This window comes from Geotrypetes seraphini, chromosome 2 (genome assembly GCF_902459505.1).
Source record: "Geotrypetes seraphini chromosome 2, aGeoSer1.1, whole genome shotgun sequence".
Classification (NCBI taxonomy): domain Eukaryota; kingdom Metazoa; phylum Chordata; class Amphibia; order Gymnophiona; family Dermophiidae; genus Geotrypetes; species Geotrypetes seraphini.
The window spans coordinates 251,411,423-251,438,717 of NC_047085.1; the positions used below are offsets into that span (position 1 = coordinate 251,411,423).

The 27,295-nt window shown below is 43.5% G+C and overlaps 1 protein-coding gene across 2 annotated transcripts in view; it reads right to left on the bottom strand.

Moving 5' to 3' along the window:
• Positions 1-26,655, bottom strand: part of LOC117353429 (cytochrome P450 2D15-like) — a 126,711-nt gene extending 100,056 nt beyond the window's left edge. For both annotated transcript variants that reach the window (XM_033929347.1, XM_033929348.1), the window contains exon 1: positions 26,372-26,655. In XM_033929347.1, coding sequence (XP_033785238.1) covers positions 26,372-26,584 — 213 coding nt within the window. In that variant the 5' untranslated portion in view covers positions 26,585-26,655. The remainder of the gene's footprint in view (positions 1-26,371) is intronic.
• Between the last annotated feature and the right edge of the window lie 640 nt (positions 26,656-27,295).

Genomic DNA, 27,295 nt, shown 5'->3' on the forward strand with positions numbered 1-27,295 from the left:
AGAGAAGGTCCGAAATATAGGCCAAGATATTTAATTTTGGTGGGAGACCAGATGAAGCCGTTAGTGGAAGAGTTGGATTGAATATCAATACAATTTAAAGGTAAAATTTCAGATTTAAAAATGTTTAATTTATAACCCGAAATGATGGAAAAGAGATGAATTTGTTCAAGGACATAAATGAGGGAGTTAAGTTGTGGACTGTATTATATGATTTATATGGATGTTTAAATTTCAATTCTTGGTATGTAATATGACTAAGAGAATAATATATTTCTGTATTTCTTTAAACATCTTGTATAGGATGCATTAAAATGATAAATAAATAAAAATAAAAAAAAAAATAAAAAAAAAAAGGATTGATGTATAGGAGGACATCATCAGCATAGGCTGAGAGTTTAGCTGAGAAGGAGCCAGATTGGAGTAAAACCCGGGGGGAGACAAGATGGCGTCAGGAGCAGGACGCTGAGAGAAGCACTCCCGTCTTGAAAGGAAAAATTTCTTTATTCTACTTTTAAAAACGACAATTTCATGCCTAAAAGAAGAGGGAAACCGAGGGGTATCCCTCCACCTACCCCGGGCTTCTCGACGCCGAGGCAGACTGTGATAACAGCATTCACAGTCCCCTCTTCCATGTCGGGCGTTTCCGCTGCTGTGGAACCGGGAATCCATAGCTTGGACGGCGAGATGTCGCTCTCGTTGAGCCCGCGAGGACCGCATACCCCTCCCAATCCCGGAGAATCTTCGCTGCAGCGGAGCTGGCGGGAGGGCTCCCCCGGAGTGTGGGGTGAGGCTTGCTCTCTCTCCGAAGTTGACCCGGAAGTGGAACATGCAGCAGACACGCTGACCTCGACGTTGGAGAGGCAGCGTTCTGGGGGAGAGGAGCCGACGGTGACCGGCGGTGGGGAGGTGGCAGGAGCCCAGACTTCCATCGCTGGAGCAGGAGCCGTGCTTGGGTCGGCTGGTGTCCCCCTCCTTGGACCGTTGGTAAAACCACAGGCTGTTACTCTGGACTCCATTTGGACTGCAATTGAGAATCTTCACCTGGTATGTTCTAACTTTGTTACTATGACCCAGAATTCTACCTCCAGGATAAGCTCCTTAGAGACTATTACTCAGCAACACCAAGTGGAATTAAAAAACTTAGATAAAGCAACAACAGAGACTAAGAATCTAATTACCAAACAAACAACAGAAAAAATGATGATTTTGAGGAAGATTGAAAACCTGGAAAATCAGCAGAAAAATTTAAATTTGAGGATTCTTAATTTTCCGGTTGCCAAGTTTATGTCTCCTAAAGAACTCTTTAAGAACTTTATGTTGAATGTCTTAAATGTACCTGAAGTAAGTCTTCCCCCGATACAAAGAATTTACTATATAAAACAAGTGCAGAAAGAAAAAGCTACAGCAGATGAAAATGTTCAATTAGATGTTTCTGATATTCTGCAATCTTCTGACATTGAAATTCAGGGAAGAGCAACTTTATTGGTCTCGTTGGTATTTCTTCAAGATAAAGAAATGTTGCTGAAATTATATTTCAATTTAAAGCAGATTTCCTATTTGGGGGAAAGGGTATATATATTTCCTGATGTTTCAAGGTGGACGCAGTCCAGAAGGAAAGAATTTCTGTTACATAGATCAAAGGTGATTGCTTTGGGGGCAAGTTTCCAGTTGCGATTTCCTTGTAAATGTTTTATTTCCTATCAAGGAAGTAAATATATATTTTTCGAACCTTCCCAATTAGGTTTTTTCCTTGAAGGTAAAGGAATCTCTACACAGTCCGAATGATACAGGTTAATAATGCGGTTAAGGTTACTTTGGATAGGTAAGATCTGACTGCTCTATTTCTTAAAGTTTTTAGTTTCCTTTGTATATTCCCCTTTCCCGAGGGGTTTTACTTTCATCTTGTCTCTTCTCCTTAAGTTGTGGACTGTATTATATGATTTATATGGATGTTTAAATTTCAATTCTTGGTATGTAATATGACTAAGAGAATAATATATTTCTGTATTTCTTTAAACATCTTGTATAGGATGCATTAAAATGATAAATAAATAAAAATTAAAAAAAAAATAAAAAAAAAAAAGGATTGATGTATAGGAGGACATCATCAGCATAGGCTGAGAGTTTAGCTGAGAAGGAGCCAGATTGGAATCCCCAAATTCTAGAGTCAGATCTGATAGCAGTTAAGAGAGGTTCAAGGGCAAGGTTAAACAGTAGGGGGGATAAAGGACATCCCTGTCTCATTCCACGGGTCGGAGAAAACGGTTGTGAAAGGTGGCCATTGATCATGATCCTCGTCGTCGGATGAGAATAGAGAACTCTAATCATATTAAGGAAGAAGTCAGAAAATCCATACCATTTAAGGAAATGAAAGCGAAAGTGCCATTCGATTCGATCAAAGGCCTTTTCGGCATCGAGGGCCATGACCACCAGTCTATCAGAATGGGAGGTGGTGTGGTGTATGATATGGGATAAGAGGCGAGTATTATTGGAAGAATAACGCTGGTTTAAAAAAACAGATTGATCTGGAGAGATAAGTTTGGGAAGGATAGATTGTAACCTTTTTGCCAAGATCTTAGCAAAGATTTTGGCATCAACATTAATTAAGGAAATAGGTCGATAATTTTTGATGTCTTGGGGGTCTTTGTGCTCAAGGACAATCTTCTGGTTCCTTCATGGAAGCTACCCTTATCGTCTTCCCTAAACTGGGCAGAGAGAATGAAAAAGGGTAGCATGTGTGGAAGCAACGCAGGTAGAAAGGCTTTATAAAACTCATTGGTAAGACCGTCTGAACCAGGGGACTTGTTAGAGGCGAGTGAGTGAATTGCATCAATGAGTTCTTGGGAAGTGAAGGGCATATCAAGCGGTAGCATTTCTGTAGGTGAGAGAGAAGGATGAGGAAGAGATAAAAAGGAATTGACAAGGGGAGCAGAGAAAGAAGATTCAGATGAGTATAACTTTTGATAAAAAGAGAGAAAGGATGAGGCAATGGCAGATGAATTTGTAACTGTTATCTGAAGAATCTTTAATTGAGGATATGGAAATCTTATCCTGAGTTTTCTTAAGGTAGTTCACTAGAACATGACCGGGTTTATTATTATCTGCATAGTAGGTAGAAGATTGAATGAAAACGGATTTGGCGGCCGAGGAGCTGAGAAGAGAATTGTATTGGAGGCGTAGGTTACGGAGGTGAACAAGGGCGGAAATATTAGACACATCTGATAAGTGTAAAGATTCAGCTGTTTGAATACGACATTCCAGGTCTTTTTGTGATTCCTTCTGGGAGGAATGGAGACGGGTAGAGAACTGAATAATGGTACCCAATATAAAGGCTTTAAAGGCATCCCAGGTCACAGTCCAATCAGTGTGAGAGGGTTCATTAAAAGTAAAAAATTATTCTATAGCAGCAGTAATGGTTTCTTTAAACGTGTCTTCATCGAGAAGGGAGGAATTAAACCTCCATTGTCTAATGCGAGGCTCTAGAGAAAAGTGTTTGCAGGTTAAAGTAATGGCAGCATGGTCAGAGATGATAATAGATTTAATGTCAGTAGAGGCAATGTGATCCAATAGAGAGGAACTAGTAAGAAAGTAGTCAATCCTGGAGTAGGTAGAGTGAGGGGTGGAAAAGAACGTGAATTGATCTGCATCTAAATGTTGGAGTCTCCATGGGTCAGTAAGTCGCAACTGATCTATGATGTCATGAAGTGCAAACCAAGATTTTGGTTTTTTATATGAAACGTGGGATTTCCTATCTTTAAGAGGGTCCAAGATAAGATTAAAATCGCCACCTATGATGAGAGGGGTATCCGGGTCTTGGAGTATGTGGTTAGCTAGATTATGGAAAAATTCAGGAGAGTCTAAATTAGGTGCATATATATTAATGATGCATAAGGTGTGATTAGAAATATTGAGTTTAACACTAATCCATCTACCAAATATATCATGGGAACTGAACATCACAGAGATTGATGGGTGTTGTCTAACTAGAAGGAGGACACCATTCTTTTCATTGACAGCAGGGGAAAATAGAGGAGCATAAAATCCTTGCTTAACAAATTTAGTGGCGTCAACAGTATTCAGGTGGGTTTCTTGAAGAAGGATTATATCAGATTTGAGATCATCTATATATTGGATAGAATCTTGCGTTTCTTAATAATGTTATTAAGACCTTTGACATTAAGAGAAGTTATAGAAAGTGACATCTAAAGGATGGAAGACTGATCTGAAATGTACAATAGTTGCCTTAAAAAAGTGCACAAAAGCATGATTAAGGAATGAGCAAAAAACAATTCAATGGCTGGACAAGCAGAGGTTGTAAACATCATAAATAATAGAAATAACAAAATAGGGAAGGAGCAATATGATACACTCGACGAAGTGAAAAAGGCTCACTGCAATGAGCAGCGGGCAGATACTAAGGGTGTCTGTCGAACAACAAACCAGTCGGGAGAAGACAGCAAAACAACAACCCAGTAAAGGAAGATTTGCCATAAAGTAGCTCCCACTGCATGCACGATTGAATTTAACAAGCATGAGGTTACTAAGCCCGACGGGCAACCTTAATGCGGAGCTGGGAGGCCCGTGGGATCGCCTGTTGGTTAGATGAGAGAATGGGGGTGTATTTAGGAAGGGCAGTGAGACCAGACGTGGGGGAGGACTTTTCTATTCTGGGATTGACCTCTGATTGGGGGGGTCGCAGCTGGAGGGAAGGGTGGGTAATTCAATAAAGGGAGGGCTCTAGGAGGACCATTAATGGCTTTTGGTCCTCCGAGGCAAATTTGGTCTCCAGTGCGGGCAGCTCTTTTATAGCACCATGTGGCATTGGGGAGATGGAGTGTCGTTGTTCCTGCCGTGTGCGAGAGCACTTGGAGCCAGAGGTTGGTGTGGCATGGCTCGAGCTACTACCAGTGCCGCCGAGGAGCCCGCAGAGCTGTCCCTGCTTGCCGGCGACTCGTTCGATGAGGACTCGGCGCTGGTGAGTGAGCCTGCACAGGGGGGGAGATTGCTGCCTCCGAGACGTTCGCGGTCGGCTATCCGTACTGTGTTCGCCTTGGAGGTGATAGGGGAGGTGCCGAATCATGCGGGCGGTCTGGAGTTGGCCCGCCGAGGCCGGAGTAGGAAACCAGGGATCCATGGCAGCGTTGGGGGACGGCGGAGGTCGTAAGAGTGGCTGAGAGGGGCCCAGATGGGGGGGAGGTGTCTATTTCTGGAGTCTCTCCAGTCTTGCAGCAGGAGGGCGAGGAGTCCAGTGAGCAGATTGCTGTAGACCGGCAGGTGGTGCAGGGTTTTTCCCAAGATGGGGGTGGTGTGTCAGTGGGAGAGGAGGGGGCTGGGGCTCCGCCCGTCTACTTCGGGCGCTGGTCCTGGCATGTTGGTCGGTTCTTCGGGTTGGGCGTCGCCTTGGGCGGCGGGGCCATGGGGATCTAGGGGACTGGGACCCTGGTCTGTGCTTCAGCCCCCGTTTTTTGGAGCTGTTCCTCTGCAGACTTGGGGGTCTAGGTCCCCCTGGGGGAGGGGGACCGGGGGATTTGTGGGGGTTGGGAGCCTGGGGGTAGGGATTAGTCCCTCAGGGCTAATGTACCCTCATACTGTTCAGGTTGCTGGCCCCTGTCTGGCTTTTTTCCCACAGGATTGCGGACAAGTGGCTCGGACGTCGGCTGCAGCTGGGTCTCATGGTGGATCGGACAAAGCCCCGCGGATCGGAGTCGATGAGCCTGTGCAGGCGGCTCCCCAGGTTCCAGCTATGGTGGTTGCTGTGGATGGCGCCACTTCCAGAGCGGACGGTGGTGGACACAGACCTGGATGTGATCAGCTTAAGGGTAACATGGCCCTAAGGGCTGGGACTAGTGGCGTGGATAGAAAAGGGAAGAAGTGGAAGAGTTGAAAGGGCCGTCGGGGTACGGATTCTTCTTCGTCCTCTTCAACATCTTCTTCCTCTTCTTCTTCGTCGACTTCCTCAGCGGGATCACCTCGACGGGAAGCGGGTACTAGGAATGCGCAGGGGGGTGAGGACCGGGGGGCTCCTGCCCTTGTGGTTCTTGCGGAGCTCTGGGAGAAGGTTCTGCGGTCTCTTCGGCACAAGATTAGAAAGCGTGCGTGCATGGACATTTTCAAGTTGCTGGAGGAAGAAGAGTAAGAAGGAGGGAGCGAAGGCGAAATCGGGTGCGGTCTCCCGTAATGTTTTAAACTGGACGTGAGTGTTCTTGAGGTTGGCTAGTGTCTGGGGGCAGGACCGCCCCCAAGATTATGGCCTCCTGTTGGCTTATGCAGACTCCGTGTTAGATGCGTGTCAGTGGTTGGACTTGGCTCAACTACGATGAAGCGTTCCGTGATAAAATGGAAGAGAACCGCCACATGTCTTGGGGTACGCACAACATTAATTTATGGCTAACCCATATGGCAAAACCTGAGGGGTCCGGTTTGGGTTCTTTGAGTAAGCCAGGAGTTCTGGTCCCCGGTGGAGTGTGTTCCTTTCGTCCCACTGGTGGCCTGGGGGCCGGGGGTGGCCCAGGCCTCTGTTGGCAGTTTAACAAATCGGCTTGTTCCTTTACCAACTGTCGTTTTTGGCATGCCTGTTCCTTGTGCAGTCAGGGACATTCGGCTCTCAAGTGCCGCAAGCAGAGAGCTGGGGTGCCTTTGGCCCCTGCTAATTGAGGTTGGGGTATGGGGGTTGCCCACTCCAGTCAGGGTGGATGCCATGCGGCCTTGGCTGGACCAATATGGAGATGCGCAGGCTGCAGTGATTTTGGCGGGGGGTTTTAGTGAGGGTTTTGTCATTCCGTGTACACTTCCATTGGCTAATGTGCAGGCTTCTAACACCTCTTCCGTTTCTCGGTTGCGGATGGAGGTACTGCGAAAGTTGTGGGAAGAACTTGAGAAGGTGCGAGTTGCAGGGGAGCGCCCGTTCCCGGTGATGGTGTTATCTCCGTTAGCGATTATTCCAAAGAAGGAGCCCGGCAAATTTTGCCTGATCCAAAACTTGTCCCGGCCTGTAGGGCGCTCGGTGAATGACGGCATTCCGCGGGATCTCTGTTCGGTACGCTACGCGTCTTTTGATAGTGCATTGTGTCGCGTTCAGCGTCTGGGCGGCAGGGCTTTGCTGGCCAAGGTAGACATCGAGTCGGCCTTCCGGTTGTTGCCGGTACATCCATCCTTGTATCCGTTGTTGGGATTCCGGTTCAAGGGGTCCTTTTATTTTGATCGATGTTTGCCGATGGGGTGTTCCATATCCTGTGCCTTCTTTGAGTTATTCAGTTCCTTTTTACACTGGGTTATGGTTCAGCGAGCGGGGAGGGATTCTGTGGTTCACGATCCGGATGATTTTCTTTTTCTTGGGGCGGCGGGCTCCGGTGATTGTGGATGGTTAAAATCCACTTTCGAGGGCATGGCTGCTGAATTTGGTGTGCCGTTGGTGGCTGACAAATCTGAAGGGCCTACTACTTGTCTCACCTTCCTGGGGATTGAGATCGACTCGGTTGCGATGGTCACTCAGCTGCCGCAGGGGAAGGTGCGGCAGTTGTTGGACTTGATCTCACTGGTGCTGGTTTCCCGTAAACCTACTTTGAGGGTGGTGCAGTCTTTGCTGGGGTCTCTTAACTTCGCCTGTCGGGTCCTGCCTATGGGCCGTGTCTTTTCACGGCGACTAGCTGCGGCGATGTTGGGTGTCTGTGACCACAAACATGTTGTCCGTATTATGGCAGGGATCCGGGCGGATTTGCGCATGTGGTCTCTGTTTCTCGAGCACTTTAATGGGTCACTCCCGATACAGCAACCTGATGTCTCTAATTGGGATCTAGAACTACAATCGGATGCAGCTGGTGGTGTAGGTTTCGGGCTCTATTGTCAGGGGGATTGGTGCGTGGCGGCATAGCCGGAGAGCTGGAGGCAGGCGGGCGTCACTCGTAACGTGACCCTGCTGGAGCTTTTTCCTCTGTTGGTGGCGTGTGAGTTGTGGCCAGATAGGTGCGGAATCGACAGGTAATATTTTGGTGTGATCATATGGGGGTGGTCGAGGTTATTAATCGACAGGCTGCTAAATGTTTGCGTGTGAATGCGGGAATTTGTTTTACGCTGTTTGCATCTTAACTTGTTTATTCAGGAGCGCCACGTCCCGGGGATTCAGAACAGGCTTGCTGACGCAGCGAAGATGGAGGGATTGCCGATGCCCGATCATTTGTGGAGCCTGGTGGTGAGCAGATCTGGTGGTTGTTGCAGCAGTCCGTAGCCCCATCCACTTGGACCCGTTACAATCACGGTTTCACAATGGTGTTTGCCTTTCTTCGTTCACGGGGTTGGGTCCCCGGACCTGTTTCGGAGGTCCTGCTAGCGGACTTCCTAGCGGACTCGCATCTGGCAGGCTATTCCCAAAGTGCAGTGGCTGGTCACTTGGCTGGCTTTGCATTTTTTTTGTAAGGCTTTCGGTTGGCCGTGCCCATCGTAGGGATTTTTGCCTCTTCGGTTGCTGGTTGCCTGGGCTCGGGTGGCTCAGCGGCTGCAGGACTCTCAGTTACCAATCTCTCATGCGCTGTTAGTGCATCTCATTGGGGTGTTGCCAGTGGTGATGCGTTCTGGTTTCGAAACAAGTTTGTTCCGTGCAGCTTTCGCTTTGGTCTTCTTTGGGGCCCTGCGGGTTGGGGAGCTGCTTGTCCACCCGTCGGATGTCCGGGGCCATCGAGGTCTCCGCAGTCAGGTGCAAGTGGACGGGAGTACGGTGCGTTTATTCATAGCTCAGTCTAAGACGGACCAGCTGGGCAGGGGGCGCACATTGGTCCTACATCAGGTAGTGGGCTGTGCATCGTGCCCCGTCCGTTCTCTGGACGCCTTTATGGCGGTTCGTCTTAGCTTTGTTGGTGCACGAGGATGGTACTCGTCTCTCTCGATACCAGTTTTTGGCTGTATTGCGCTTGGCCCTGAGGCGGTGTGGAGAGGAGCCAGTGTGTTACGGCACACATTCTTTCCGCATTGGGGCTGCTACCAGTGCGCTCACAGCGGGGGTGCCTGCTGCGGTTATTCAATGGCTGGGACGATGGTCGTCAGAGGCTTATCGCAGTTGCATTCGTCCATAGGGTTCAGGTCGGGGGAGGATCCCAGACATAGAAACATAGAAACATAGCGTATGACAGCAGAAAAGGGCCGTCGGCCCAACAAGTCTGCCCACTCAAAGAACCCTCCCTCAACAAGAACCTTCCCTCTACGAATTTCCCAAAGCGAACCCACTCCAAGAACCCTTCCTCAACAAGAACCCTCTTTTTAAGCATTTCCCCGGAGCGAACCTACATGTTTATCCCATCGTCCCTTGAAGTCGAGTTACTGTTCTCAACTACTGACGTGGAAGACCATTCCATTGATCAACCACTCTTTCGGTGAAGAAGTATTTCCTGATGTCACCATGAAATCTCCCACCCTTGAGTTTGAGCGGATGCCCTCTGGTTCCCATGGGACCCGTAAGAAAGAAGACATCTTCCTCCACCTCAATACGGCCCGACGGGTGGGTTCTGTTCATTGGGGAGCTCATGAGTAGGTGTCGGCGTGGGGTGGGGAGGATTTGATTTTCGGGTAGATGTGTGCATGGCTAGGTGTGTGGGAGTGTTGGGTCACTGCATGGTTGCTCCTTACTAACATTTTGGTTTTGGCGATGTTGGCTTGACTGCTGAGTTTTGCCTTGCAGTTGCTGTGCGGCATGTCCTGTCGGTCTGGATCATTGAGCACTCCTTCTTCCATTGGGCTGGGGAGCGTGCAGTTGTCCGACCGTGTGGTCAGCATTTGGGCCTTCGTCCTCGCGGAGAACACGTCTCTTGGTGGGGACAGAGGGGCATGCATTGGCATCAACTGCTTCCTTCTGGAGGACCTTCGGCGTCGTTCTCGGTGTCCGGACCTTTTGTTATTTCACCTTGGGGGTAATGATGTCGATTCGCTTAGTGTCAAATATTTAATTGATACTATCATCGGCTATCTGGGGGTGATTCAGGGATGGTTTCCGGGTGCTCGACTGGTTTGGTCCGATATTATTCCGTGACCAAAACGGTTGGAATCCCGCAGGTGGACCAGGGGATTCGCTAAGGTGAATCGCCAGATTGGCTGGTGGGTGGAAGCCCGGGGCGGGGTGCAGATTAGACATGATTGGGTGGATGTGTCTTGTTCGGGGTTGTTTTATAGGGATCAAGTGCATCTTTCGGACATTGGGTGGATCTGTTGTTAGACGATTTTGCATCCTGTTGTGAGCGTGTGTTGGCCCCTTAGCCGCAGCTCTGTTCATTGGGGGGGGCCTGTGGCGGTATCCCGAGCTACTGGCTGCTGGGCTCATTAAGAGATGTTGGGCCGGCTGGGAGCCTTGCCTGGTGGGTCAGATGACCTGGGACAATGGGGCATGTGGGGACATGCCACCCCTCGGACCCTTGCTTAGACGGCGGGGTCGGGGGCCTTTTTTACATCTGTGATGGTAGCTCGGGATCTGGGGAACAATGGTGATACCATTGTGTTGGTTTAATTCAATAATATGTTATTTAATGCTATTTGCAAGATGTTTATTTAAGATATGTTAATATGTTATTTAAATATGGTTATTTTCAATAAACAGGGCTGCGGCCAGGTTTTACCACACAGGTTTCATTGTCTCCTTGGGTTTGGTTGGTGGTATGAGGAGTAGGGGTGGAAGTCTTGCTTTGGGGGGAAGCGGGCCGCTCCAGGTTCCGCTGTTATAAGCAGGTCAATTAGCAAAGCGAAAGCATCAACTGAGCAAACAATGGTAAAGTGATAAACTGCTAATACAAACAAACATATTGAAAGAGCGCCAGAGCGTGACTAAAAGGTGCAGAGCAAAGAAGAAAGTACATAAGAACTCATTAAAAGGTCAGTCAGCAGAAATAATAGTCTGTAACAAATTTGAAGGAGGTAAAATGAGTTCGGGCTGCACAGAGAGCAACAGTCACGCCTGAAGGTTTAGCAGTTAGTAATGAAGAATGGAAGTAAATAGTAAAAGTGGTCAAACGGAGTCTATCGGAGTCGGAGATTTTTCTTCGATGTAGGTGGCAAGCTGCTCCGGATCTGTAAAGTCTTTAGTTTGGTTCATGAAGGTTATCCTTATCCATGCCGGGTAGAAGATACTGAAGCGGGCACCCATCTTCTTGAGCTGCGGGCAGAAGGCGAGAAGTTGTTGTCAGGCTTTCACTGTGTTTTTATGCAAGTCAGGAAGAAAAAGAATCGTGTTGTCCTCATGAGTAACAGGTGCAAGGGATCTCACTTTTTGCATGATTTCCAGCACTTGGGGGTATCGAAGAACTTTGAGGACGATGGGTTTCGGGCGACTATCATATGGTTGGCGTGAAGATGGCGATCTGTGCGCTCTCTCAATTTCAAAATCTTTCTTTAATTGGAGGTTCAGCAGAGTAGGAATAAAAGATTCCAGGAAGGTTATCATATTATTTCCCTCCTGACCTTCCGGGACCCCCAAGAGACGTATGTTATTCTGTCGAGAGCGGTTACTCGCATCTTCAAGCTCTCTTTCTATAGCCAGCGTGCGTTTCACGTGGCTTTGCAGCACTTTGATGTTTGCATCCGCAGTGGCTGTTTTAATTTCCAAGTCAGCGATTTTGGATTTGAATGTAGAAAGGTCTGTGTGGATCGTGACTAATTCGTCCTTTATTTCAGACACGGCATCCTTGGTATCCGTCATTAACCCACAGAGACCCAAATATAGAAAAAAACGTAAAAAAATGTTTTCGAACGTTCACATGTTGTTATAGGAGGCTTGTGATCCCTAAATCAGTGGTTTTTTTTTTTATTTTGACATTTTAGTAACTTTTGGGGAGGATGTTGTAAAATTGCAACGCTGGGCCTGTAAGGTAGCAGAATTTCAATAGTGTCACTCTCTCTCTGAACACATGTAAGGAATAATTAAAAGTTTATTTGTACTTTACAGCTTATAAAGACCCACCTAAGTTTATGTATATACACAACAACAATAGTATAATAAAGAAAAAAGTAATTTTTATTATCAATTTAATACAAAAAATGAGTATCATATAAAAACGCAAATTTTTCCCTGTGAAGCGCCCATTGACTTCTATCAGCGGTAATCAAGAAATTTCGTGTTTTTGCACAAAAAATTTCATGTTAGCGCAAATACGGGTAAAAACGGCCACGCTATGAAATAGCACTTGTGCTATCTTCATAGCACGGTTTTGTGAATCGAGCCCTATATGTGCATGTTTTATTTGTTCATTTATTCAGTTATGGTAGTTCCAAAAACAGTTATTTTGCTCTGAAAAGCACAGGCGAACATTGCACTTCCTGCAAAGTGTGTTGGTATAGCCTTTTGCACAGTGTCGGCACCGTCCTCTATCGGCTTTGATGGGAAAATGTCCAATCATGTCCTTGCAAACTTCCTTTGGAGGGTGTGCATTTGACTTTTTGGCTGTCATGGCAGCTGAAGAACCTCCATCATCTGTAAACTGCCTCTTTTGGGAAGTCAAGGTGCCCCCTCTTGATGAAACTGGGCTTGCAGATGGTCGCCCTCGCTTTGACACTGACCCAGCCGTTCCGATCAGGATAAGAGAAGATGCCAACTGGGCCTGAAACATTCTCCTGTTTAGCATCTGTTTCTTTGGGATATCCAAAGCTTTGCAGTCCCTTTTGTACAGGAGCCAAGCATTGATCACAGCTAGGTTAATGGTGTGCCAGAAGATGTAAAGGTACCAGCGGTAGGACTTCAGTGGAAACTTGTATTTTGCTGCAAATGAGTCTAACAAATCCACTCCGCCCATGAATTTGTTATAGGCAGCCACGATATAAGGCCTCTCAACTTCAACAAATCTTTTGGCAGTTTTGTCCCAGCGTTGAATCTTCTCCACTGGTTGTGGGCCAGCAAAGGAAGACACAAGTGTAACCTGTCTGTTGTCAAACCATTTCACAGCACAAATGTTGTGATTTGACTCCACTCTGACATCAAAGCTTCCTCTTCCCTTTTTCTTCAAGCTTTTCTCATCCTCAAGATTACAGTTTGGAAGGCGCACTTGTCTGGCTGTTCCTGTGTAATGAATTCCACAATCCAGCAGCCTAACTATCAATGGGATGCTGGTGAAAAAGTTGTCTGCATAGATCTTGTAGTTGTGACTATGTGGAAGTGTGGAAGCAAGTTTCATCACAACATCCCCTGATAGTCCAAGTTCAGATCTTGCCCGTATTCCATTCACACTGCCTTGGTACACATCAAAATCACAAAGTATACCAGAGATTCCAGTCCTTGCCCACAGCTTGAACCCCCATGGGTTTGGCTTGCCACGCATGTACTGTTTGATGCTGCTGAATTTCCCCCTGAAAGGGATCATCATTTCATCAACAGAGTTATGTTCTTCAGGGACCACTTTTAGGCATTTCTCTCTGAAAGCATCAAGCCATGGTCTGAGTTTCCAGAGTTTGTCACTTTTTTGTTCCATCTCAGACACGGTTAGATTGTTCACAAAATGTAATGATGTCAACAGAGACTGGAATCTGTTTCGTGACATTACATCAGCGACAGGACTGTATCTTGTGTCTGCTTCCTAGTACATACGGACTCCAGGCATTTGGACAAGACCCATCTTCAGATACATGCCAATCATTTGCTCTATTTCCTTTGTGTTTGTGTTTATAGATGATCCTTTCTTCTGAAAACTGTACTGATTTGTGTTATCTGCCAGAGCGTTGATCATATCTTCTGTCACAAACTTCTGAAAGTACTCCAGTGGTGTGCAGAGGGAATGGACATCATTACTCCAAAGCAGGCAACAGGGTTGTATGACTTCATGGCCAGATAAACAGACCTATTTACACATTCAACCATCCAATGGTGTTGCAGAACTGAACAATAGGTTCTATTAGTAATGTACATGAAGTTTTAAAAAGAAAAAAAATGGGGGAGGGTTTATTTTGTAGCCTTAAATGTGATGTTGTAATATTACAACACTGGGTCTCAGGGGAGTGCAGACAAAACCTTGCTATCACTTTGACCCACTGTTGTAAAATTACAACATAGAAATAACCAGCTCTAAATCTCTTAAAATCAGTATATTCAATGATGTCATAAAATCTGCATGATCTACACATATTAATGATCACATAAAAAAATATTTCAAGCTTTTTACTTACTTTAGTCCTGATGTATCCCGTCCAAAACAACAAGATGATATACTCCAAAGCAGGCAACAGGGTTGTATGACTTCATGGCCAGATAAACAGACCTATTTACACATTCAACCATCCAATGGTGTTGCAGAACTGAACAATAGGTTCTATTAGTAATGTACATGAAGTTTTAAAAAGAAAAAAAATGGGGGAGGGTTTATTTTGTAGCCTTAAATGTGATGTTGTAATATTACAACACTGTGTCCTGTACCGCTTTGATAGCCTCCCAGAGATCCATCATGGAGGGAGCTTCTGGCTTCTCTGATTTCTCTGATGTTGGAGATTTTGCCAGTGATTGAGGTTCGGGCTTGTGCCGTTTGCCAGTTTTGGCAGTAGCCATCGCTAATATAGCAGTTAATGCAACAGTTGATGCAAAATTGAGGAGTCAGGAACAAGTGAAATGCTGCAGGAGAGGAAGAAAATATAAAGGGTTGCCGGAGCTGATTGTTCAGACGACCATCTTAGTAGGGCTCAACAGCGCCCCCCCCCTCCCATTTATTTATTTTTTAAAATTTTCTATACAGTTTTATATCAAAATGGTTTACAAAATAGTTACATACATAAAATGTTAAACAAATCAGGACAAGTAGAAACAGACAGAATTAATTATTTCAAGAATAAAAATCAATATTCAAAGAAATGCATCAACAAATAGTTGTGTTTTTAACAGTTTTCTGAATGAATTCCTATCACTGCATTTCCAAATTTGGTCAACAAGGGTGTACCACAATTTTACTCCTGCACATGAAAAGGTCATTTCATTGGTTTCCACATATTTTGGAAAGGTTTGTACTGATTTCACAACAGTCCCCAGTCATTATACAATTGAAGCCCTTGCAGAGATTCCAATTTCCAAGTTATCCAGTTCCAGGCTGGAGATTTCGGGACAGTCCTGGCACTAAACTTACATCCCAAAACAGTGTGGGATTTGTAGTGCCCGATCAAGCCTGTTGACATCAGTGCTGCAGGTTCCATAATGTACCAGGAAGGGGTGGTCAGAAATCCAGGACTGTCCTAAAATATCCAGCCTGGAACTGGGTAACTTGGCATCTCTGCTCTTGGGGGCCCCTTTTTGTCATGCAGTTGCTTATGTCCTGCAGGAGGCAGGCCACAGTACACTTTCAGGTTTTTGGAGTTTGGTTGTGTGGGAATGAGCTCTCCTTACCTGGAAACATACAAATTCAACTTAAAAACGGTTTAAAAAACGGAACTCGTTCATAACCTGGGGACTGCCTGTATAACTATATGTAGCCTTTCACTAAGGATGTGAGAGTAACTCCAGAGATTCTATACAAAGGAGATTTATTAGCATTACTGGTGCTTTATGTGGATATAAACTAGAAAAAAAATCCCCAGTACACCTGGGGCAAAATAGGCAATGGACTAAGCTCAAGGCCCAACTGAAGGAAAATTCAGAGTCAAAAATTCAGAAAGGCAGATCATGCTGGAACCAACTACCACTTACACTATGATCTGGTGATCACTATCTCAGGTTCAGAAAACTTTTAAAAGCATTCTGTACTAAGGCAGGGAGTCAACCCTGAAGTAACTGAAATGGTAATTGTAAGAGCCCATTTCTGAACTGTCTAATACAACTCCTGGAACGTAATGATGAGCCAACAATGACCTACTTGTACTTATAACTGTGGCCTAACTGTATTAATAACTGTACTGATCTAGGAAGTTTTTCTTTACCCAGCGTGTTGTGGACATCTGGAATGCGCTTCCAGAGGGCGTAATAGGGCAGAGCACGGTACTGGGGTTCAAGAAAGGATTGGACAATTTCCTACTGGAAAAAGAGATAGAGGGGTATAGATAGAGGGCTACTGCACAGGTCCTGGACCTGTTGGGCCACCGCGTGGGTGGATTGCTGGGCACGATGGACCTCTGGTCTGACCCAGTGGAGGCATTTCTTATGTTCTTATCTACCTGCACTAGCAACTCTATTGAAGTTCCATGTCAAACTGTCCATTGTAACTTCCTGGGTAACTAACCCAACCTCTTGCAATATAATCTGACCTTGAACTCAATAGGTAAAGGTGGAATAGAAAACCTAATTAACATAACATATATCACAACAACGGTTAAAGTTCTTTCAAATAAGAAACATCATAATTTTATTTTTAAATATTGTTGATTTCTTCCCAAAATAAATGATAGAACTTCAATTTTCTCATAAACCTTACTGGGTTAGACCAGTGGTCCATCCAGCCCAATATCCCATCTTCACGGTGCCCAATCCAGGTCACAAGTATCTGGCAAATAACCCAAATAGTAGCAACATTCCGAGCTACCGATTCAGGGCAAGTAGTGGTTTCCCCCATGTCTGTCTCAATAGCAGAGTGTGGACTTTTCCAACAGAAACCTATCCAAGTCTTTTTTAAACCAGCTATGTTACCACACTTAACACATCCTCTGGCAAAGCATATCAGAGCTTACCTATTCTCTGCGGGAAAAAAATATTTCTTCCTATTGGTTTTAAAAGTATTTCCCTGTAACTTCACTGAGTGTCCCCTAGTCTTTGAAATTTTTGATGGAGTAAAAAAAAAAATCGATACACTTGTACCCGTTCTACACCACTCAATATTTTGTAGACTTCAATCACATCTCCCTCTCAGCCATCTCTTTTCCAAACTGAACAGCCCTAATCTCTTTAGTCTTTCCTCATATGAGAAGAGCTCCATCCCCTTTATCATCTTGGTCGCTCTTCTTTGAATCTTTTCTAGTTCCACTGTATCTTTCTTGAGATAAGGCGACCAGAATTGAATACCATGGAGCGATACAAAGGTATTACAACATTCATAGTCTTGTTTACCATACCTTTTCTAATAATTTCTAGCATCTTGTTTGCCTTTTTGGCCACTGCCACAGATTGGGTACAACGTTTCAGAATATTGTCTACAATGATATCCAGATCTTTTTCTTAAGCACTGACCCCAAGGTGGACACTAGCATCTGGTAACTATGATTTAGGTTATTTTTCCCAATGTGCATCACTTTGCACTTGTCCAGATTAAATTTCATTTGCCATTTGGATGCCCAGTCTTCCAATTTCCTAAAGTTTACCTGTAATTTTTCACAATCTGCATATTTTAACAACTCTGAACAGTTTAGCAATTTCCAGATCATTTATAAATAAGTTAAATAGCTCTAGTCCCAGTACAGATCCCTGCGGCACTCCTCTATTTACCCTTCTCCAGTGAGAAAAATGGCCATTTAACCCTACCCTGTTTTCTGTCCAAATCCACAAATTGGCCTTGCTAGAGCTGTTTTGCCTCATGAATTGCAAGGGAGTAACTTTAGGAGTGGTAGAGTTTAAACCTGACATTGTGAATTTCATATCAGTTGATACAGGTTCTGTGTGACCTTTGGCATCATTTCTTTATCTTTATTCACCTTACAATTCAAACTCCTCTTACTGACTTACAAATGCATTCCCTCATTATCTCTCTCCACTTATCTCTCCCTGTGTTAAGAATATAAGAATAGCTTTACTGGGTCAGACCATGGTCCATCCAGCCCAGTATCCCGTCTTCATGGTGGCCAATCCAAGTCACAAGCACCTGGCAAAACCCCAAATAGTAGCAGCATTCCATGCTACCGATCCAGGGCAAGCAGTGGCTTCCCCCATGTCTGTCTCAACAGTAGACTATGGACTTTTCCTCCAGGAAATTGTCCAAACCTTTCTTAAAACCAGCTACTCTATCCGCTCTTACCACAACTTCACTATTCTCTGAGTGAAAAAATATTTCTTCCTCTTGGTTTTAAAAGACTCTCAGGCCTTCTGCATAGCCATCTCGCTCCCCTCCAATCCATCCAGAATTCAGCTGCACATTATATTCCAGGAGAGCCACTTTATTCACCTTGCCCCTCTCCTAAAGTCACTTCATTGGCTTCCCATCCATTTCCGAATATAGATCGTGACCTACAAAGGCACTTACTCGGCTGCTCCTCACTATCTCTCTTATCTCCCCCTATGACCCCCCCTGTGAGCTTCGCTCAGCTAGTAGGTCCCTATCTCTGCCCTTCTCTTCAACTACCAACTCCAGACTCCGTCCCTTCTGCCTTTCTGCACCATATTGTTTGGAACAAGTTGCCCGATTCCCTACGGCGAGCTCTGTCTCCGACAGTGTTCAAGGCCCAGTTAAAAAGCCCATTTTATTTTAATTTACCCTCCTCCTTGTTCTTATCCTATCTGGTTTTCCCTTAAAACATTGTAAACTTCATAAGCACATAAGCCGTGCCTCTGCTGGGTCAGACCTGAGGTCCATCATACCCAGCAGTCCGCTCATGCGGCAGCCCATCAGGTCCAGGACCTGTATACTAGCCCTCTATCTATACCCTTCTATCCCCTTTTTCTTCAGGAAATTGTCTAATCCCTTCTTGAACTCCATTACCGTACTCTGTCCTATCACACCCTCTGGAAGCGCGTTCCAGGTGTCCATCACCCGTTGGGTGAAGAAGAACTTCCTAGCATTGGTTCTGAATCTGTCCCCTTTTAATTTTTCCGAATGCCCTCTCGTTCTTGTAGTTGTCGAAAGTTTGAAGAATCTGTCCCTCTCCACTTTCTCGATGCCCTTCGTGATTTTGTAAGTCTCTATCATGTCCCCTCGAAGTCTCCGCTTCTCCAGTGGAAAAAGCCCTGCCCCTGTTTGCCTATTTGTGTCAAGTTTTTGTTAACCTGGCTTTGTTTATTCCCCGTTTATTTATATTGGTTTTTAATTATCTCCAGCTGTTTTTACATTTTGTAAACTGCTTTGATTTGACTCTTTCTTTTTTTTTTTTGTCAGTGATGGCGGTATATCAAAGAAAATAACTGTAACTCCTAACTCCTTTCACCTTGGATTCTGCATCCCCAACTCTATAGGTCATGTCTGTCTATCCATGTTGGATTGTAAGCTCTTCTGAGCAGGGACCGTCTATAAATATCAATGTACACCTTTCAGTGATAAGTAGTAGTAATCCACAAATGGTTTTTGGAGGAAATAGTACTGTAATAAGAGATTGGCGTATGTTTCTTTGAGGGGGTAGACTCGACTACAATGTCAGGAAATGTTTATTAAAAGAGCCATGGATTCATGGAATGGCCTCCTAGTGGAGAAGATGAAAATAAGGCCTGGAGTGGAATTTGCAAAAGTCAGGGGGAAGTCGCAGAAAACACCAAAGTTACTAGGAAGTGAAGGGAAAAAAAGCGACATGAGGGGGGTCTGTGGGCAAATTTGAAAAGCAAAATTGATGGTATTTATGCAAAGTGTCAGACAATCAACAGAAATTACGATTGCAATTACTTATGACTTGTGCTTAATCAAAGAAGTGAAAATTGTGCCTTTTACTAAGGTGTGTTTTTAGCGCACACACAAGATCATCGTCTCTCCTATAAAATACTCCTCCTCACTTTTAAAACAAAAAACTCTAACCAACTGGCATTTATAGATAAACTTTTGATCCCTTATTCATCATCCAGGACCCTCCGATCAAATAATCAGAGCTTACTCTCCCTACTATCAATACGGGAACTATTTTACGATACTACTCGCAAATCCACCTTTTCAGTTACCGGCACCTCTCTGTGGAATTCCTTCCCGTTAGACGTTCAATTAGAGAACTCGCTTGAAAAATTTAAAGCCAAACCTTCCTCTTTAAAGATGCCTTTATTCTTCAGTATTAGCTTCAGCCTCTTAATTCCTTGATTCATGTGAAGCTCTGAAACATCTAATACTTATTTTGAAATGATTCCCTCCTAATGTTTTTGCCACTCCCCATTTACCGTCCTTTTTTTTATTAATTTTACTTCGATGTATTTTAAAAAACCTTTCCCTCCCCTACTTTCCTTCCATCTCGTGTACGTTAATCCGAATTTGTCTAGAACTTTTAATATTTGATAAAATATAGCTTTTATTTACCTATTTTAATTGTCCCTTGCAATCTTTTTATATTGTATGCTGTCTAGACATTTGTTTTGATAGACGGTATATCAAAAATAAAGAAACTAGCTAAAAAATTACCGTCTGCTTAAAAGGAGGCATTTTAGGCCCTAACGCACCTTTGTAAAGGAGCTCTTAAATTAGTTTTTTTTAAAAAGAACGATTGATAGGCATAGACACAGATTAAATGACTGGCACATAAGCATTCCCCCGAGGAAACCAATTTAGTTTGGCGAAACGGAGGTTGTCCCCGTAGGGACCTATAAAGCTAAGTGCATTTAAAGTTTTATGCCTGATTATAGTTATTTTATAATGTAATACCATAATAAAGGAGAGTTTTTTGAAAAAGAGATTGATGATTGGAATATGACCCAAAGAGTTAGACTTGCTGTTTTCTAACATTGAGGTCTGACACCCTTAGAGGTCCTTTTTTTTCTCTGGAACAACCTCTCATCCCCGCTCAGAAATTCAAGCTCCCTCCAATCCTTCCGCAAACACTTGAAAACTTGGCTCTTTTCAAAAATCTAATCTCCTCCCGCTCTCTGGTACCCTTGTCCCTCTCTATCTTCTTAGTTCCTCTCCTATAACCCTTCATTGCAGTTCCTTTCCTCCTAACTCTGTAAACCGTGCCGAGCTCTACACTTGTGGAGATGGCGCGGTATACAAACCTACGGTTTAGTTTAGTTTAGTTTTAGTAACATTGCCTCCTACCCCATCTCTCTTTCATTTTCTCAGAAGCCTCTCATGAGAAACTTTGTGAAAAGCATTCCAAAAATCTAGATACATTACATCAGCTGGCTCAGCTTTATCTACATATTTTTTCACACCTTCACAGAAGTCAAGCATATTAGTGAGGCAAGACCTCCCATGGCCGAATCCATGCTGACTCCATCCCATTAAATCATGTTTGTCTATATATTCCACAATTTTATTTTTTATAATTGTTTCCACTATTTTGCCTGGCACTGAAGTCAAGCTTACTGATCTATAATTTCCCAGATCTCCTCTGGAAACCTTTTTTTTTTTATTGGGGTAACATTGGCCACACTCCAATTTTCAAGTACTACAGATGATTTTAGCAACAGGTTGCAGATCACTAATGGCAGATCAGTAATTTCATTTTTGAGTTGTTTCAGTACCCTGGAATGTTTACCATCTGGCCCAGTTGATTTATCACTCTTTATCTTTAACTCAGTTGCTTTCCAAATAAATTAGGTAATCAGTTTTTTCCATCATTTGATAACAATCAGACCCTCACCATTAATAAAAAGCTAATTTCAGTTTCTGCATAAATCTCCATCTTTACTATACCTTTACAACATTAAATTTTTATTAAAACCAGTTTATGAAACATTCATACATTCAACCTTACGTGACCCTTTTCTTTTTCTCCAAACACACTTTAAAACAGTTTTTTCTTCCAGGTACTCCAGAGACATACACTCATACACACCAGCATAAAGCCACACCCCACTGCTACTTGTGCTCTTCTTAGGCAGCTCCCAACTGACTCAACGGACTTTTCTACAGTTTATTCAACTTGTGTCACTATTTTCCAGATACCCTGCCATGAGGCAGCACGAGACACCAGCACAGCTTCAATTAACTGTTAATTTTCCCTCAGCTTCATTATTAAGAGTTTCCAAATGCACATTCACTCATGTTATATCTCACTCATTTACTCTCAATCACACAGCACTGGGTTTAATATGTGCTGCTCCAATCAACCAGGTGTGTGATTTAGCACCTTGATAAAACCTCTGGTAACCTTAATTTCAGCTATGTACCGTAATGCTTCTGATATAATCAAGAATGGCAAACACTTTCTTTTTATTTTGTTTAAAGTAGGTGGAGACTGAAGATCAAACAAGTGATGGGTTGGGGTTTTTTTTTTTTTCCTTTGAGCTGGCAAAACTGTAGGTGAAGAGTTAGTCTGCAGGGAGCGGAGCAAAGTCCACAAGACAGGTATCAAGTTTTTCTTTTTTTTAAAGTTGGCAACCCTAGGATCCATCAGATCTAGTTTTATTCCTCCCTGTAAATGAAAGAATGGTGGTAATCAGCAGAATGAAAAAAAAAAAAATAATAATAAAATGTAGAAAGTAACTCCCATTCACAGATCTGGTGGATCTCTGTGTGGAAGAAAGGTAGCAGCCCAAGGCACTGTTGTGAACTTTGTAAAAAAGGTGCCACATAAACATGTCACTAGAAAAACTTGATACCTGTCTTATGGACTTTGCCCTGCTCCCTGCAAACTAACTCTTCACCTACAGTTTTGCCATCACTTGTTTGATCTTTAGTCTCCACCTATTTTAAACAAAATAAAAAGAAAGAAAGTCGTAGCTGAACCCTTTTTGCTGTGGCAAGTTCCCTCTCTAGTTTCTGAGTTTCACAATGCGATTTGGATGCAGCTGTTCTGCATGTTTTGTATGTGTGTGTCCTGAGCCTATGGTCAGGATGTTGCTGTTTGGGGCAGGACACACATGTCCATGAAATATATACAAACAAGCAAAATTCAAGCTACCGACACCTCCAGCAATGCTGGGAAATTTTGACCACTGAAAGATGGACTGTCCCTGCTGTGCTTGATATAGAGTGTTCATTTTAATACTAATGAGCTCCTTGCAATGCATTTGCATAGGATTCTCGGTGGCTGCTACCGCCATCAGTAAAAGCCCCTGAGAACCCTTTTGTGCATCGGAGGCTGAGCTACCTTGCAAATAGAGAGTGGCTACAACCAGTCTTACTCCCACGGTAAGCTTTTGAACATTGGGCTTCGTGTGTGGGAAGAAAAAATGGATTGGGGATATGGTGGTGTGTTGTTGTTTTTTTTGGGGGGGATGTGATGCATTGGGGCCCCTATGCGCCTCTTTTTGCTTCTCTGGGGTGGGACAATACACGTTGGGGCCAACAAAGTGGCATAGACAACCTCATTTCAGCAAATATTGCAAGTGATTCTCGGAAAAAGAAAAAGATGTGACATTGTTCATCCCAAAACTGCAAGTACATCAACTATGGTTAAAGTTACACATTGTGCTACTATTCAGAACATTTATTTATTTTATTTTATAATTTATTTTCCACATATCCTACAATTCTATGTGAATTACAAACTATTCAGGTACTCAAGCATCATTCCCTAACTGTCCCGATGGGCTCCCACTCTAATGGGAAAGGATTTGATATTATCGTCTTTCAGTGGTCTCAATTAAAGTGGTTTATGTATTCCATACAGGTACTTATTAAGTGACTTGCCCAGAGACACAACCAGCTCTTATACAAATCAAACCCAGGTCCCCTGGGTCTCAGGCTGCTGCACTACTGTAAATATCACTGCATACCGCTGCCTGACTCTCAGAGCTATACTGGGGTATAAGAAGTGAAAGCTTCCAGTCCTACCGAGAGTAAAGTCTCACTACACCAACCCAGCAGAGGGGCAAAAGGAAACGAGAGGTGCTGTGATAAAAGAAAGCCTGACAAACTGGCAAATATTTAACTTCCACTATTTATATCCAGCCTAAACGTCAATCTTCATTCTAATATGGTAGGGGCTGGATTCATTCTACTCCCCCTCTAATCACTGTTTATCTTCAAGGACGCCTCAGCCCCACCACTCCACCGCTGTAATGACTTGCAACCGTGGGAAGAATTATGTGGTGCTTCATCATTGGCTGCCCATTAAATATCGTTGGTTTTTTTTTTTGTTGTTGTTCAAAAAGTTTTATTGATTTTATATAGTATTATTAATTAATTGGTTGCTTCTTAATGTAATAAATACTCATAAATATTATAAATATAAAGTGCATGTAGTGCATGCGGTACTTATCTTAATCTCAGCCAAACCTGGGAGTCAGACCCGACATGTTTCGCAAAAGTGCTGTCTCGAGGGTCTCCAAAGGTCGCCGCTGTCATCCGACTCCAACTGTAATGTGAGAAAGATCTGCACTACATGCACTTTATATTTATGATATTTATGAGTATTTATTACATTAAGAAGCAACCAATTAATAATACTAGTAAAATTAAAAAACGATATTTAATGGGCAGCCAATGATGAAGCACCACATAATTCTTCCCGCGGTTGCAAGTCATTACAGCGGTGGAGTGGTGGGGCTGAGGCGTCCTTGAAAATAAACAGTGATTAGAGGGGGAGTAGAATGAATCCAGCCCCTACCATATTAGAGTGATAAAAGAAAGCGGCATCTCAGTGGTGGAAGAGGATCCCCCATGCCACCCATCTATACACTGTACCTGTTAGAGAAATTCCATGAGTAAAAATTCCAAGCAGGCAAATGGAAGAAATGTTTAACCAACTTCATCTCAAATGCACTTTCGTACCAAACGTTTAGGAAGTCAATAAAAACTTATCTGTTTGACAAATTTCTCTTCCCCCACTCCAACCTGATGTACATCAACCTGATGTACTTCCAAAACACTTCCAGATAAACCTGACTAAACTTAACATGCCAATGTAATTTCAAAAGTTCTCTGTAATGTCGCTGTCTGTATACAGTCTTTTCCCTTGTAAACCGCTTAGAACTGTTTGTGGTATGGCAGTATATAAAAATAAAGTTTTTATTATTATTAATCCACCTAGATTTTGACCCAGTTATGTCTTTGCTGGAGTGAATTTTCAGTTGTCACAATATATACTGTAACTCAGAAGAACATAAGATTTGCCGCTGATGGGTCAGACCAGTGGTCCATTGTGCCCAGCAGTCCACTCACGCGGCGGCCCTTAGGTCAAAGACTAGTGCCCTATTTGAGTCTAGCCTTACCTCGTATGTTCTGTTCCAGTAGGAACTTATCCAACCTTGTCTTGAATCCCTGAAGGGTGTTTTCCCCTATAACAGCCTCCGGAAGAGCATTCCAGGTTTCTACCATTCTCTGGGTGAAGAAAAACTTCCTTACATTTATACGAAATCTTTTCCCTTCTAACTTCAGCGAATGCCCTTTCGTTCTCTTCATATTGGAGAGGGTGAACACTCTCTCTTTCTCTACTAAGTCAATTCCCGTCCTCCCCAATGAGCTCAGAACAGGTTACAGTTTACAATCATAGTTTTCCAATACTGTATATAGTTACATTTGTAGCCTTAAACTAAACTAAACTAAACCTTAGGTTTATATACCGCGTCATCTCCACGGAAGTGGAGCTCGACACGGTTTACAGGAATTAAAATAGAGAAAGGAACTCCAATGGGAGGAAGAAGGGCTGTTAGATAGGAAGGAAAGAGGGCTTTGAATAATGGGGGATGGGGGGGGTGGTTACATTTTGGAGAAAAGCCAGGTTTTCAGATGTTTTCTGAAGCCTTATAACAAACATTACATAACTGATAGATCTATTTGTCTTTTCATCTCAGAATCATTCGAGAAAAACCCATGCTCTTCATGTCTTTCCACCAGCCAGTGGTTGCAAGTTTATAAGATTTCATGAGCTCTGCACCATGACGATTTCAGACATTTGTGCTCGACTTCCTATTCTTACCTTCAGTTTAGAAGGCAACTGAAGACATATCTTTTTGATAAATTTATAGGCAACTAGACTCTCCACTCTCAGATCCATTTGTAATTTTATAATTCTTTTGGTAACCTCATAGAACTATTTGGTTATGCGGTCTATAAATTGATTTATTGTATTGTATTATTCTCCAGACATTGCATTAACTCAGAGGAATCATAAGATAGGGAAATGGTTTCACATTTTAAAGATGACTTTTGTGCATATATTTAAGTTCTTTCTGGTGTGTTTTTCCTTTCCTCTTGCCATGGTGTCCATCCCTTGACCACAAATCTCCCTCTGATATAGCAGTGGACTCTGAAAACTTTAGCTTTGAAAGTTATTTCATGGACTTTGGTTTGTGCTGTACTGCCTTATGAATTCCTTTGCCTTTTTTCCCTTGACTACCAACTGGAATACAAACCCCCGGTTCCTCTCGAACCAGGTGTTAGCTTTGAAAAACTAACTTGCTACTACTATTAATTATTTCTAGAGCACTATCAGACATACGCAGTGCTATACAGAGTCACAAAGGAGACAGTACCTGCTCAAAAGAGCTTACAATCTAAACAGACAAGACAGACAAACAGGGGGTATGGTTAATCTACTGGCTAGTAGATCTAGGGTAGTGAGCAGTGGGGAGTAAGGTTCTGGATTGAAGGCTATATCAAAAAGGTGGATTTGCAGTGTGCTTTTAAACAAGGCAAGGGAAGAAGCAGTTTGTTCCAGGCATACGAGGCAGCTACAAAGTCTGGAATTGGCAGTGGAGGAGAAGGATACAGATAAAACTTACCTGTGAAAACGAGATGTGGGGCTGGCGAAAATCAACCTGAAGCATGTTTCCTAGGAAGGGAATAGACAAGGGGCCTGGGGGGTAGCGGTTCCATGTCTTCCTGCGCTTCATGAAGTCCAAAAGCAGGACAAAGACGGTGAGGAAGATGCCCAGGAAGGTGACATTGTTATAGCAGGAGGACAGCAGTAACTGGGGCACTGACAGCAGCTCCATGCGCGCACTGTACCTCTTTGTTTATTTTCTCTTCCTGACCTGGTTTTTGTCTCCCTCGCTGCCTTTCTACAGCTATAGCTTTAACTTGTTCCTCTGCTATTACATCTGTTTTATAATGGGTGAGGCTGTGGGTGGAGAAATAGAATAATGGCTCGCTATGACCTTGCCAACTCCCAGTTAATTTGCATGCTTTAAACAGCCTCATCCTGATCCCAAAACACTAAGCAGGTTTGTGTTGAATAACTACTATGATTTTATCATGTATTAGGTGCAAAATTCTTCAGTTTCACTTTTCACATTCTGTCTGATGTTGCTTACTAAAAACTAGTGTTTTATGTGCTTACCTGTTATTTCAGTTGTTTTGATTGTATCAAAACTGAATACTTACAGGTGTGGCTCCAGGATTTCACTTGGGGGAACAGCAGCTGAGAAATGTGAGGTGGGAGCACGAATAAAAGCTGAGGACATTTTTTAGATCAGAGGTTCTTAACCTGTGGTGCCCGTATCCCAAAGGGGTACAGGAATAGCTCAAACAGGCTTCAGAGAATGGCTCTGAAATATGAGATAATTTATTGAAACTTTCTAGACTGAATGAAGGCCATTATTAGAACAATTCAGTGGTAGTATAACTGTGTGCTATTGTAATTTTAGCCACAAATTATCAGTTACCACCATTAGCTAACAATTAGCGAAATACTTGTATATAGATGT